The sequence below is a fragment of the Symphodus melops genome, assembly GCF_947650265.1.
Source record: "Symphodus melops genome assembly, chromosome: 6".
Lineage (NCBI taxonomy): Eukaryota > Metazoa > Chordata > Actinopteri > Labriformes > Labridae > Symphodus > Symphodus melops.
The window spans coordinates 15,770,884-15,784,373 of NC_136696.1; the positions used below are offsets into that span (position 1 = coordinate 15,770,884).

At 41.1% G+C, this 13,490-nt stretch overlaps 1 protein-coding gene across 1 annotated transcript in view; it reads left to right on the forward strand.

The window, feature by feature from the left end:
* LOC306825269 (RNA polymerase II elongation factor ELL) overlaps window positions 1–13,490 on the forward strand; it is a gene marked incomplete at its 5' end in the record, with an annotated part of 26,222 nt that continues 12,732 nt past the window's right edge. Inside the window, 3 exon segments of the mRNA XM_079345896.1 lie at window positions 1–14; window positions 16–166; window positions 2,412–2,459. Coding sequence (XP_079202022.1) covers window positions 1–14; window positions 16–166; window positions 2,412–2,459 — 213 coding nt within the window.

The following is a 13,490-nucleotide window of genomic DNA, read 5'->3' on the forward strand; positions in this document are numbered from 1 at the left end:
ATGTCGCCAGCAGCCCTCAGTTGTAGAAATGGCAGCGCTGAGACAGGAGCATCGGTATGGGCTCTCCTGTGGCAAAATCAACAAAAACACCCAGAACCAAACCCTGTATCACGTCAAACTTACTGACACTGCCATCCGGACCCTCGAAGCCTTCCAGAACCTGAAGGTAAGAAAATAATACTCCTGAACTTTGGAGCTTTTGTGTTTTTCCAGCTATATTGTCATTTTCTTCATCGCCTCTGAACTCCGGGAAATGTTGAATCCTTACTGGAAAGGCAGTTGTTTTTTTCCGTCTTCCCCTTGCGAGTTAAAAAGAAGAAAAGTTTAAAAGGATCCGAGTGGCCAAAATCTCGTCGACACAAGCTTTGCTGTGTGATAAATGTTGGTTTAGGTGACTGTGATAGGCTACAGCAGAAGACAGGCAAAGATTGATTTATTGTGATTTTAAAATGTAATGCAACCGATTTTGATGATTGTGAGAATCTCATTGAATTAGTTAAAAACTGTGAGTAAAAACAATAAATAGTTTGGAGCTGAGAGGGAGAGGGAGGCTCGGGCTACAATTTGTTTTGTTTGTCAACTTGTTTACCAAATCTCTCGAATACCAGAAGGTTTTAAAGTTCCCATATGACAGAGGTTATTGGTTGTAGGCTACTCTGAGCTGGCTTCTCTGCCTTTATACGACAAGAACATTTCGAATTCATTTTAGAGATTAGCAGCCAACACTTATGACTGCCAGTCGTTAAATGTATTTTTAAAGTTTTTTTTTGTGTGCCTGTTTCGTTCTTTCGATATATATTAATGAACAAGTTATGAAACAAGGTAGAATGCTGCTCCTCTGAATCAGGAGTCTATATTATGGCTTTTATGGTCCATTAGATTAGTCGGATATAATTTAGTCTATGCAAATGGTGTTTCCCAGATCAGTTCTTGATAAGACTGTCTGTCCCACAGTTAGGACAGGATCATTTAGAGGAGTGTTTCCTTCTTGGATATTCAGCTTCCCAAGGCTCGGCAAATTAAATTGAGCTCTGGTGTGTTATTGTTTTTAATGCCCTTTTTTTCATGACTGGAAAACATGTCCAGCTCCGTAGCTCATTGGTCTGTGAAGCAGAGTGAACTCCAGAGCTCTCTCAGCCTGACAGCTTCCTCCAGACTCTATGCTGTTACTACTACAGCTTTCAGAGTCCAAAACCACCTCCAGAAAATAATGATTTACACAACAACACCCTCGATGTGGCGTGAAAGATTTACTCTTCCGACTCTGACCGAGTTATGTCAGTGGACATGATTTATGATTTATTATTGTTTATTTTATTGTTTGTTTAGTTTATGTTATTATTCATTCTACTTCGGCAACAGATTTTATATATTGCAATATAAAGAAGAAAAAAAAGAGGAGGGTATAAACATGAAAAATGTTTTTCACAACCTGGCAATCCCAAATCTGAATAACCAGAAGGAAGTACTTGTGATTAGTTATGTTATTGTTCCAGATGATGATTATTAACAAAACTAGTATTATTAAGAGATATCTAGTATATTATCTGTAAACAATTCCGTTTTTTTTTTGTAAACATCCTAAAACGCCCCACAGCTGTGTGTTTGTAATATGTAACAAACATGATTGGGCTTGAATATTTATTATTCAATATTAAAAGCTGGCGGATGATGAAGAATATCATAACAGTACTCCTCAATCGAGAAGACGTACCCCCAAACCATTAATAATAAATTACGAGCGCTGTCAATCACAGGCACAGCTGTACCTCGCAGATAATAGTCTCCATCTATTAACAATGTATCCTGTTGCCTCAAAGGCAGACATATTCCAGGGTTTTAATATTCCTTTATCAGTAGGAGGGAGAGAAACAATAACATGTTATACCAGGTACAGCGTGGTTTGGGACAGGAGCACAGTCTCAAACTGAGGCACGGGAGGGCTTAAGAAAAATACTTCTTGAAAGAAAAGTTTTTAAGAAGCAGCTGTATGTACCTTCTCTGGGATTTGCTGTTGCCTTTAATCATTATAAGGATAGATCAGCTGAAACACACACGTAAACATGCTGAATGGTACAAGCAATGTTTTCTGTAGGCTTCTATCAATTAATTACACGCACTCCTCTGCAACTTAAGGCAAAAAAAACAACAACAACAAACAGAACATGCTGGATCTATAGAAAAGTCTTAGCCATTGTTAACAGCATAACTAGTTTGTAAATCGGAAACTCGATGACTTGATTAAGGAAAGTTAAGTCAAGCGTTCCTCATGTCATGCAGAGAACCTCTCTTTGCAGTGCTGAAACAGTGTCTGTTTATATGAGCGATTGATGAGATTAAACCTGAACGTGACTTCTGAATCAATCAGTGACCAGTTTCACATTTCTCTCTCTCTCTTTTTCTCTCCTCAGGCTTCCCTATCGAACCAGCCAGCCATTTGCTTCAAAGGGAGCCAGGGGGTAAGACGTTTTGCATACTCTCCCAAATGCCTCCCTAATTGAATTCTCTAATTACTTCTGACTTGCACACTTGTGACAGTTACTCTGTAAATCTTTTTTTTTTTTTTTTGGTCTTAAGCATTCAATAAGCACAGGGATGTTTGTACAAAGATGACGGCTTTGGGACTTTTGGTTTCGTGCAGCCGGTAGATTTGTTGCCTTGTTGGACTTTTTTTAAATTTTTAATTATTAAAACAGTGAAACTTAAAGCTTGACTGCTTTGAATGCACCAAAGCGTAAGTGACAGTTGCCAATAATATATTCATTCATACTGTGTTGTGTCATGTATGCCTGCATGTTTTCATTTTGAGAAGAGCAACGTCATCTAAAACTGTTTACCTGGGGAAGCAAAGGGGCAGTGATAAGTAAATGTAAGGCAACGAAACGTTTGGATTTTATTTGAACCACGGTCCTTTGCTCAGTTTTATCTCCTCTCAACTCAACATCAGAGCCATATAAACATCTTTCTTTTTATTTTTAATTATTTGCGTGTAATGTATATCTGAGTCGTCAGTTAAATGTTTTTGGGCAGTTCCACATATTCCTCATATCGGTGAGTGCTTCTTGCAGAAGTTCAGTGCTTCTCTAACATTCACAAAATTCCTCTTCCAGAGTGACTGGTTTAAAAAAACAAAACAACAACAATAGAATCAGTTTTTCAGAATTTTGAGATGGTAATCATGTTTAATCAACAAAAACATGTGTACCCAAAACATGACAAACACAAACTGTTTTTCTCTCTCAAGTGGATGAATCCCACTTCCCAGACATTCCTGTAAATAAAGATGCCTGTGTCCGACTAGATTAGCGGCGTCCCTGCCTCTGCCTGCTATAGGCTACTACACATTTACCACACAATCAGCCATGTCTAAAAGGAGCTGTTCTAATCCCTGCAAGAGCCGATTGCATCGACGAAAGTGACTTTGCTTCGTACACAAATGCCGGCCTGTGTGCTCGCATGTGCCCCTGGCAGCCCTGAGACAGGTCGTGCTGTACCCCCAGGCTGCTAGCCAGGTTACTGGGTCAGGCTCGCAACTGGGGAGTCTTTGTTCAGAGAGGGGGAGGAGGTAGGGGAGAGTGCGCACCCCAGGGAGCCCCTGTGTCTCCACGCCTGTTGTCTCTGTGTGGACATGAAAGATTTGAAATACAGGAATGATACGTGAACACAGAACACTTTTTTTTTTTTTTTTCTCTCATACGGCACATGACAAACGTGTCCAGAACAAATAATCTCTGTAAACATGTGCTGGAACATCTGTAAAACGGGCAGCAGATTAACAGGCCTATAAGAGTCTGTCTGTGAAGAAATGTTAAGTGAGAGCAATTTAAGTGTTCTTTAATCACTGAATGGGATTTGGTGATTATATCACGGTTGGCACATTACATATTCAAATTGCTTTGCGGAATTTGAGCACGGGCTCCCTCCCCCTCCGACAATAGTCCCCTGAGCTGGACGACTGGGCATTAATGAGGTAGCTGCAAACATCGGCTGTGGTGGGGGGAGGCCAGATTAAGCCGTTAGAGGGGGGAGGATGTTGGTGAACATGGCAGTCTAACATATTACAGACAGAGAGGATCACAAGTATCTATGTCTGCAGGTTGGAGGTTTATAGCATCACAGGTGTAGGTTTCCTCCATTTCTTTTTATTTCCTGGTTAAGTTTGCTGGAGCTCATCCCTTTCCCAAAAGCAGCACTGGGTTCAAGAGGTCGTGTTGTGCACTGACAGTTACCAGCTGTACGGCTGGATCGCAGGAGCCACGACTGCTCCCCTCTGATCTCTTCCTACACTGACTCATGTCACATTTCCTGTAAAGGGCACTGCTGGGGCCACAGAAACCAGAGGAATTCTTCAAATCACTGTCCTGGCGTCAACTCAGGGATCAGCGGTATCAGAGGCTAAGGCTTCTATCAAGAAATAGCACGCTGAGGTTTTCAGCTGCCTTTCTGTCTTACCCCGTGGCATTTAGCCCTGCTGTTGTAAACTGTTTGCCAAGCTTTGTAATCATGCGTTAAAAGACACAAGCTCTTATTCGTCACAGTGCAACTGTAAAATGTAGAAATAAAAAATAAATCTAGCTAAGATTCCCTATTTTTTTTTGGATAAGGTTATGGGGAAAAGGTTCCTCCTGGATAATATTGGAGGCAAGTGAACTGTATGTGCTCGATCAATATTCCTCGTCTGGAGCAGTGAAAAAAAAAATGGAGATTGTGATGCAACTAGTAAGAAATAAGAGAAGTAGGTGGCTAAGTAAGTATTTTTTCCCCCCACATTTTATTGAAGCTCGAAGTTAAAAAGAAATCAGATTGTTGATTTCGTAGAAATAATCACAAGGGATTAAAGAATATAGTCGGAGCCTGTCTTCCTTCCCATGGTCTGGAATTTCACATCCTAGTGCTCATTTTCCTTTAGGGCTGACAACGGCGCCTGTGTGTGTGTTTGCATGATCCATATCGATTTTGTGAGAAATGAAGCTTGTGTTCTTTCTTATTGATGAGATTCACCCTGCAGGCTGCGCGATGATTAGGAAGTAGTGCACGTTTGCTGAGAAGGGAAATGTATTTTGTTGACGTTTGTGAACCTCCAAGTCATAGAGAAGCACTGTGTTGTACCGCTGGGAAAAGGTTTACGAGTGTAATGTTGTTGCAGTAAACATAGACATGACGTTGGAATACGGTATGTTAATGCTGTATCAGGTGTGACGTCAGTTTAATTTTCTCCTCACTTCGTAAATGTTGAACTTCAGATGCGAGAGTAATTGTTTTTGTTTATGGCCCTGTCTGTATTTATGTGCACAGCTGCCACATAAAGGCAGCAGCTTTGGGACGAGGGGAATGCAGAGGCGCTTTTAGAGATATTCTTTATGACGACAGTGTGTGGTAGAGGTAGCTCCCCCTGAACTCCCTCCCGCCTGCTCTCTTGATTATTTTGCCATTTCGCCCCGTGCCTCGGCTGAATCCTTAGGAGACATCAGGGCCTCTATCTCACACACGGCTGCTCTGACTCGACCCCCCACCATCACGCAGCTTTGCTTCCCCTCCTGCCTTCACTGCAAATAAGCTTTTTGCAGTGTGCGAGTGTGTGTATGTGTGCATTTTTTCTCTCCTTTTTTTCCCCTGGAAGCTAATTAGAATAACAATAACAGGAATGTGGTCTGAGAGCCGTCCTTTCCCAGTGGCACAGCAGTGAGAGGGAGCGCTGTCCCACGTGTTTCTGAAAGGGCACACGCCGCTCTATTCATCCAGATGTGTTAAGCGAGGCAAAAGTCTCCGTGTTCTCAGCTCGTCTAAGGCCCACTGTTTATGCACAGGCAGTTGGCCCTTAGGATCTGTAGATCACACAGTATATTTTAGGAACGAGCCTCATGAGATGCTAAAAATGACTTTTCCTGAGTTAGCTTCTCTGTCATTATTGTCGTCTTAAGCTTCGGACAAGCTTCAAACAAATTTTGAGTGATCCCATGGTGGCTGTTGTAGTGTTTTAAGAGGATTTTATAGTTACAAGAGTGCTGTGAAAGATCAGAAATCCATGGCGCTATAGCTGGGCAGGCAGTGTGATCAAAGGTAGCTGTATATAAGGGTACAATAAAACTCACAGAGAGCTGGGTGTTCTTGTTTCTACTTTGTTTCGTTTTTCATTTACATTCCATGCTAATCCAGAACCATGCCGACTAAAGATGTAACAATCACCAAGGCTAACAGGAAATAACAGTAACAAAAACTCTCAACAACAACACAGGCTGATTTGAATAAGAGAAAGAATATGCTGTTTTTTTTTTAGTAGACTTGACATCCTGATTATCAGCAAACCACAATAAATAAGTGTGGTGATGAAATGAAAAATAATGAACCTGAAATTAAGCATAACTGGTAATTTAATATTTTAGTATTGTTTAGTTTATGTTTGTCCCATGCAGATTGGTATTAAAATTCAGATGTTGACAGTTTCCTTCCCGTTTAAAATCTATTGCGCAGTTTATTCTGTTCTCAGAAAGATTTATGACATTTTTTTCAGCTGTATACATCTTGTCGCTCACCATCGTGCTATCAGAATGTGCTCAAACATGCTATCGTCAAATACTGAGCTGACTGAAGTGGAAGCTATTTTTAAAAATGGAAATCAATGTTACAGTCTTACTGAGCTCAGCTGTTGATTATTAATCATCCATTAAGTTATAAGTTGTTGTAAAAAGAGAGCAAAGTTTCAAAGTAGAACACATTCTGTTCAGGCCTCTTAGATTACTTATCACAACATTTTTTTCTTGGATATAAAAATGCAGAACAACAGGATATGAGGGATAGTGACACTGCAAGTAAGCATGGCCATTGTTATTGTGTACAGAGTTTAGTCTCAGCTGTGGCTCAACCCTCAGGGTTTGAAATGAACACCAAGAAGTTATTGTTTAACTTAAGACAGAGAGCTTTACCAGTCTTATATAATACTCAGAGGTTTGTATTGGAAAGAAACACACCTCTCTAAAGAGCTATTTATGTTCACTTCTTACTGTAAACTATATAATGTAGTCCCACAAAAATTAAACAGTTGCTTTCAAACATATTCAGCTATAATGTGTACACAAGAGATCCTGATACTTAACTCACAAAGCAAACTCCCTGTCTTGATTGAACAGCTTAAGCTAATTCAGTGTGTTATTTGGCTTACTCCTGCAATTCTTGCAGCCCTGTGTTGCATATCTCAGTGCATGTTTTGGATTTCCTCGTCAGTCCTCAAGTTTTCCTGCTAATGAATCAGGTTTGGACATACTTTCCAATGCACAATCTGTGAATTGTTACAGGATTACAGATTGCCTCCTTGTGTGGAGAGAAAAGACCAGTAATGGAAGTGTACTGCAACAACTCCTCAGGCACGTTTGTTGGATTGCCCCAGTGAAACAGTTAGTGCATCTGAGGTATAAAAACCAGCGTGTAAAAGGAATTTCCTAACTTCACCATCATTAAATGTCAATTAGGCAAGGATTTAAAAGAGTAGATCTGTTTACAGAAGAAAAAAAACTGTCTTACATTTTTTAGATGATTTAAATGAATTAGGTTTATGGTTGTGATGCTACTTACACCAGAAAGTATCTGAATTGTTCCTAATACAACCTGATGTATGATATTGCTTATCAGCAAGTGTTTAAGTCAATGCACCAATTTAAAATCATAGACCTCATAAATCCTGGATGTAATCTCAATGACATCAACAGATGGTTTCTGATGCTAACTTTCATAGCCCATCGATGGTGGTCGCCATATTGGAAATCAGGGCAGAACAATATATTGTTTGAACTCTTTTTTTTGTTGTTTGATGCAAACAAATACAGCCTGTTTTCTTGCATTTCATTTGTGGTATCACCTTCAGTGGTCACAGAACTGACCATTGTGCATGCAGAGTCCATGTGTCCCTGCCTCTTACAAGGAGACGCTTCCATCATCCCCGGCATGGCACTTGAGGCTGATGCTCATTTACAAAAGGTGGATTTAACGTTAGAGAATTCCCCTTACCAGGTATCGTCTTGTTATCGCTGTGGACACAATTACAGACTGACAAGGACCTTTTGACGTTTTTTGATCCAGGTTGTAAACATGTTTAAATTTGCTGTAAGAACAGTGATTTTCGAATGGGTGCGCATGTGACTTCTGGGGCTTCTGCAGCCAACCTCAAGTGGACACGCAAGGAACTACAGGTTGCGCACCTATGCACTGGCTTCATTCCTCAGCGCAGTTGTTGCTTCTTGTCTGAAACCAACATTTATTAGCACCCCAAAAGAGGGGCCTGCACATGTACACAACTACTGTTTCGAGTGCCTAAGAAGATCAGTGCACTGCTTGCATGTTACATTAGCAACGCCAGCACAAAGGCAGTCATCAGTGTGTTTCAAAACCATCTCTGAAGGATGTGGTTTTTGTTGTTATTGAAGTTGAAATGATTAACACTGGTTAAAACCATTTTTTAGAAAGCTGACACAAGCGTTAGTTTAGGTTATGTTATGTTTAGAGATTTCCTGAACCTGTTAAACAATAATAATGTATTGTTTTTTTATTGCCAGTTATCTGAGGAAAACTTGGTGCAGGCAATTTTTACGATAGCTGAATCAAAACTATGACTATTGAAATCAGTATTCGGAAAGAAAGAATAGTACCAAAACATTTAAGCATACAAGGCAAGAAACGGTGTCCTATCATTTAAAATAGGCTTTTAAAAATCTCCATCCCTCTTGTGCATGAAGAGGAGGGTACCTACAGTGAGAAGGGGTGGGGGTTGTCAGGCGTGGGGAGACAGAGAGTGTTTGTTGAGGTTGACAGATTAGCCCCAGCCTCTTGGAAAAATACTGATTCTGCTTGGCATAACAGCCAGTACCTTGGGGGATGCTCGACAGTTGCCCATCCCCATATCCCCGCACCAACTCCCGTCAGTCCCCCCCCCCCCTTTCTTTTGCTTTCCTGTCCCTACCAACCCCCTTCAATGAATAGATCCTCAAGCACAGGAACCATCACATCCATCCCGATGACTGAAAGCATGATTTAGACAGTAAGAAGGGATGTCACGCGTTAGGTTTGGTACAAATGAGTCATCGTGTTTAAAGCTTTTGAACAGTGAAGAGGAGTAATTAATATAACCCCTGTGTTTTACTGAGACACTAATTGTCAACATTACTGCACTTGCTCATATACTACATGTGACACAGAAAAAAAAATGGCTTACATCTCATTTTTTTATTCTGCAAACTTGTTGATTGAAAGACATAATCTAAACTTTAGCAACACAAAGATGAAATCAGCAACAAACACAATTGTGTCATCCCTGGATCCATCCCCCATTTCTCTGCTGAGTTGCTCGACACATTCCTAAAGAAAGACTATTTAGGGCCATCCCTAATGCACTGGCTCTACTGGGAGCCACCAACACTCCCCTCCCCTCCATGCACACACCCAAACCCCCTCTCTTTGCCCTCCGACAACACACAGCCACACGTCCCCGCTGTTCATGAATAATCCACGCGGGCCGACAGCCCATTGCACTCAGCTTCGTGGGGGGAAGACGCTAGAACAAAAGACAGGCAGCTCACAGAGCAGCTATGGCTGAGCTGGCTCAGATGAGAAGACAATGGTAACTAGTGTCAGTACAGACGGGCAAGAGGCAAAGACTTCAGAGTAAATCACATATCCATGCTCCCTGCTCCCTGCTCCCATCTCAGAGTTGCCACGCCAAATACCAGAGCTGGGAATCCTGCCTTTTTGAGCAAAGAAGACGGGGAGAGAAACTATCCTCTCATCTCTGCCTGCAGATGTTTGGCTTGGAAAAGAAAGTAGATCTCTTTAGTGAAGCTATTTCCCCCCTTCCTTCACCAAATAGCAGGGTTAAGAACTCGTTTTAACTCCATCAAAAGATGAGCAGTTCAAACATGCTCTCGGAGTTAAAGTTGACGTTTTACAAGGACATCACCCACTGTGTCCTTTGTCCTTGTTCATCTGCTGAGCCCCCTGCCAAGATTTTCTGTTCCAGTCCAGTTCACACCTTACAACAGCTTGAAAGTATTTGACATCTCCTAACACACACAAGCCTTGGAGTAGCAGATGTGGCCACAGAGGCAGTTATTGCAGCAGTCCTGATCTCCACAGGGGGGCTGCTCTGACAAGGTGCTGAGGATTGCCCCGCAGATGCCATTTGGTGGCTCTGACTGTAACTTTCCAACGGCTAAAGTTTATCTGAGTCACTACAATGGACGGCATTAAGGCACAGAGCTCTCAATACTGCCTCTGTAATGTCAATACTCAGTCCGATGATGTTAAAACCCCATTAATCATCAGATTAAAGGATGCAAATGATTATAATTTGAGCACTATAATGCATGCACAATTTAATAACTGTTTTCACTAATTCCAAACCAGATAAATGATGGTGATTTCATAGTTAAGTACACTAGGAGTACAGAAATCCACAGATGCATCACAAATGCTGGAAACATATATCTTAAGTGCATTTTTGAAGAAACTCCATTGGCATACTTGACTATTGAAAGAACGTCAAAAACTCTTTGATAATGGGGCAGATCCATTAGCATTATTTAGCTCATTTCATGTCCTTGTTCATTTATCGCCCTTATCATCAGAACGTAATTAACATCTATATGTAAGTCAAATAATGCAACTTTTGATATCTGTTCATTCTTACATTTAACAGTTTAAAAATGCACTTCCATCTAAAATTGTTAAACAACATTTGGTGAAGTTGTGTATCTGACTTCCTGTCAACTTTAAAATGTGTGTACATGATTACCAAGTCTTTGACCTGTATGTCAATGAGCTATTAATATCTTTGTCTGAGCTCCGCTGGCCCTTTTATAAATCCTTCTCGTGTGTGCTGTGTGTCACTCACTAACTATTTTCTCCTATTCAAATTGAGGATGGAAAGATGAGTTTGTTTTTGTCCGTTCACTGATGTCTGCAATTGGTGTCACCAGAAAACTGTCTCTGTTGAGCTTAAACCATCAGCTAGAGATTTGACCCCACTTCCCTGTAAGTCCCCTGTGGGAGTTAGGGGCTTCTACTAAGAAAAAAAAAAATGACACCCCACACACACATACACACACACACACACACACACACACACACACACACACGCACACCTCCCTATGGAGCTGTCTATGACTCATGATTTTATCCACACCTTTTTCGTGACTGACAGCAGCTACAGGATTACAAGCCTGTCAGTACATGAAGCTGAACATGACATAAGATGACATCTGAGCGGGTTTGATAATCATCAAATATGGATTTTTTCTTTAAATGGCTGTCGCCACAAGTGTATATTCTGTAGTTTAAATTGAAGATGTAAACATCTGGCTGTTCAGACCACATTTTGTTCGTTGGCAGAGAGAGTCTCCTTTTGCAAATTTCAGAATTAACATTTAACGCTTGAAATATTTGTTTTTGTCCAAAAAACACTTTCTTCATCAGTAACTTAAAGCATTATCAGTAGAGTAATAACCGATAGAGACGTTTTGTAGTTAGTCAGTTTGTATTTTGAAAAGTATCTGGAGAAAATTCCTTTAAGCCCCTCTCTGGGCCTAGCTGACATGTTGGTCTAGCTTCTTTGGCTACTATTAGCTAGATGTTACTGTGTAACTGACACTGGTGACTTAGTTAATATGATTCCCCTTTTGCTGCATGTTACAACATGTTGAAGTTGCTGATGATCAACAGAAACTGGCATCCACTACTGCAGTGTTTAGAACTTGTATTCTAGTTTTTGTATTAATTAAAAATGACATATTACAATGTTATCAGTAAGCTTTAGAGGACCTGGTCAGCAGATTTTTTACATTTTCAAGTGTCAAGGCAGCTGTGTTCTTGTTTCCAGGCTTTTTTCTATGCTAAGCTAATGATATAACGAACTAGCTCTTTTGGTAACATGTGGCCTTAACTGCCTCTCTGTAAGAAGACAAACACATGATTTTTAAAGAGTGTCAAACTATAGCTTTAGTCTTTAACTGTGCAGTGCATGTTCAGGCTTATATTCTAATGTTAGAGAGATAGGCCTCCTTCAGTAGTCGCGAACTGGAATCTAACGGGTTAAATGACATATGGTTATGAAGCTTGAGAAGGAAGCTGTGAATAAAACGGGGGCGACCTCTGAACAGTCTGACCTGAGTGACATTGATTAGAATTAGAATGTGAAGTGTGCACGGTGGCATGGACGGGGCTGACAGGCAAATCTAATGCATGGCTGGAGGGGGTTCATACTGCTGCCATCGACTGAAAAGAGGGGACTAGTGGTACTATTGCGATGCTAAATGTGTAAACATGTTCTCTCATCTCACAACATGTTGATGCTTTTGTTTGGCAACACTTGCATTTGACAAAAATAGACCCATATGAAGTCCTTCTGCAGTGCTTTGTAACCTCAGTTTAAGGACTTGTTGCTTCTAATTTTGGTCAAGGCGTCCGGCCACTGCTTCCCTCTTTTAAATTAATAGGTCCTGAGGACACGGCTTCCATCTTGTCCCAGCTCACTTTGATGCGTTTTTGGTTGATGGTCCTTAATTAGCATAAAACCCAGAACAGGCATATGCAGGACTCCCAGTCTCATGTGAACACTCAGGCATAAATAGGTCAGAATTAATGGTCAGCTGTGTGGCTCAAGTGTCCATGGCCTTGTAGGCTGCTTTGAGTTTTTGTGTTGACATGGTTGGGCCTGTGCACATGAAGGAAAGCTGGAGGCTGATGGGGGCTGGGTGAATGGCATTCGTTGGGTTTAAAAGAGGCGGAGGAGGGGTGTCGAGCAGAGAAGAGGAGCTGTTCATTGGCTGTGTTAAAAAAAAAAAAAAAAAAACTGCTTATGGCTTTGCTGCATGACTGGGCATTTGTGACAGCTATAGTCCTGCCTGCCACATCTGCCAGGGACACTGTGCTCTCAGCAAGTCAGCTTATAATCAATCACTCACAAATGATAACTAAAGAGTCGGCTTCAGGTCTGATTGACGGATCTGTTTTTAATTTGATTCCTTCAAATAAAAGAGAAAAATGCCCATGTGTTGCCAAAACGTCTGCATAGTGCGTATATGTTGATGAAGGAGGAGTTATAAGGTTTGGCATCTGCTGAATAAAGGTTACACTATCAACAAAAGTACGAAGCTGTTTATTTTTAGCTGCAGGTTGTAGCTGCTGTGAAAAGGGACGCGTTACCTGTCCTGTTTAGTGGAAGTAGGTTTTTGGGTCTTTTTATGTAACATATTACGTCTCTGGCTGAGATAGACTTCAACCTGCTGGTTTGTTTGTCAGAGAGGTTATCCGCTATACTATTGTTGTGTTTTGCCTTTCAGACAGACTCCTCCCATGACGGGCTACAGGTCATCCTCACTGACCTGGCTCGTCTCACATAGCCTCTGTGATTGGCTCAAGTGGACGATTATTTAGGTCACATTTAAATTGTGTCAGAAAATAAAGACGGTTGAAATGAGTTTAAACAAGGGGAGCTGCCTTGATGATTT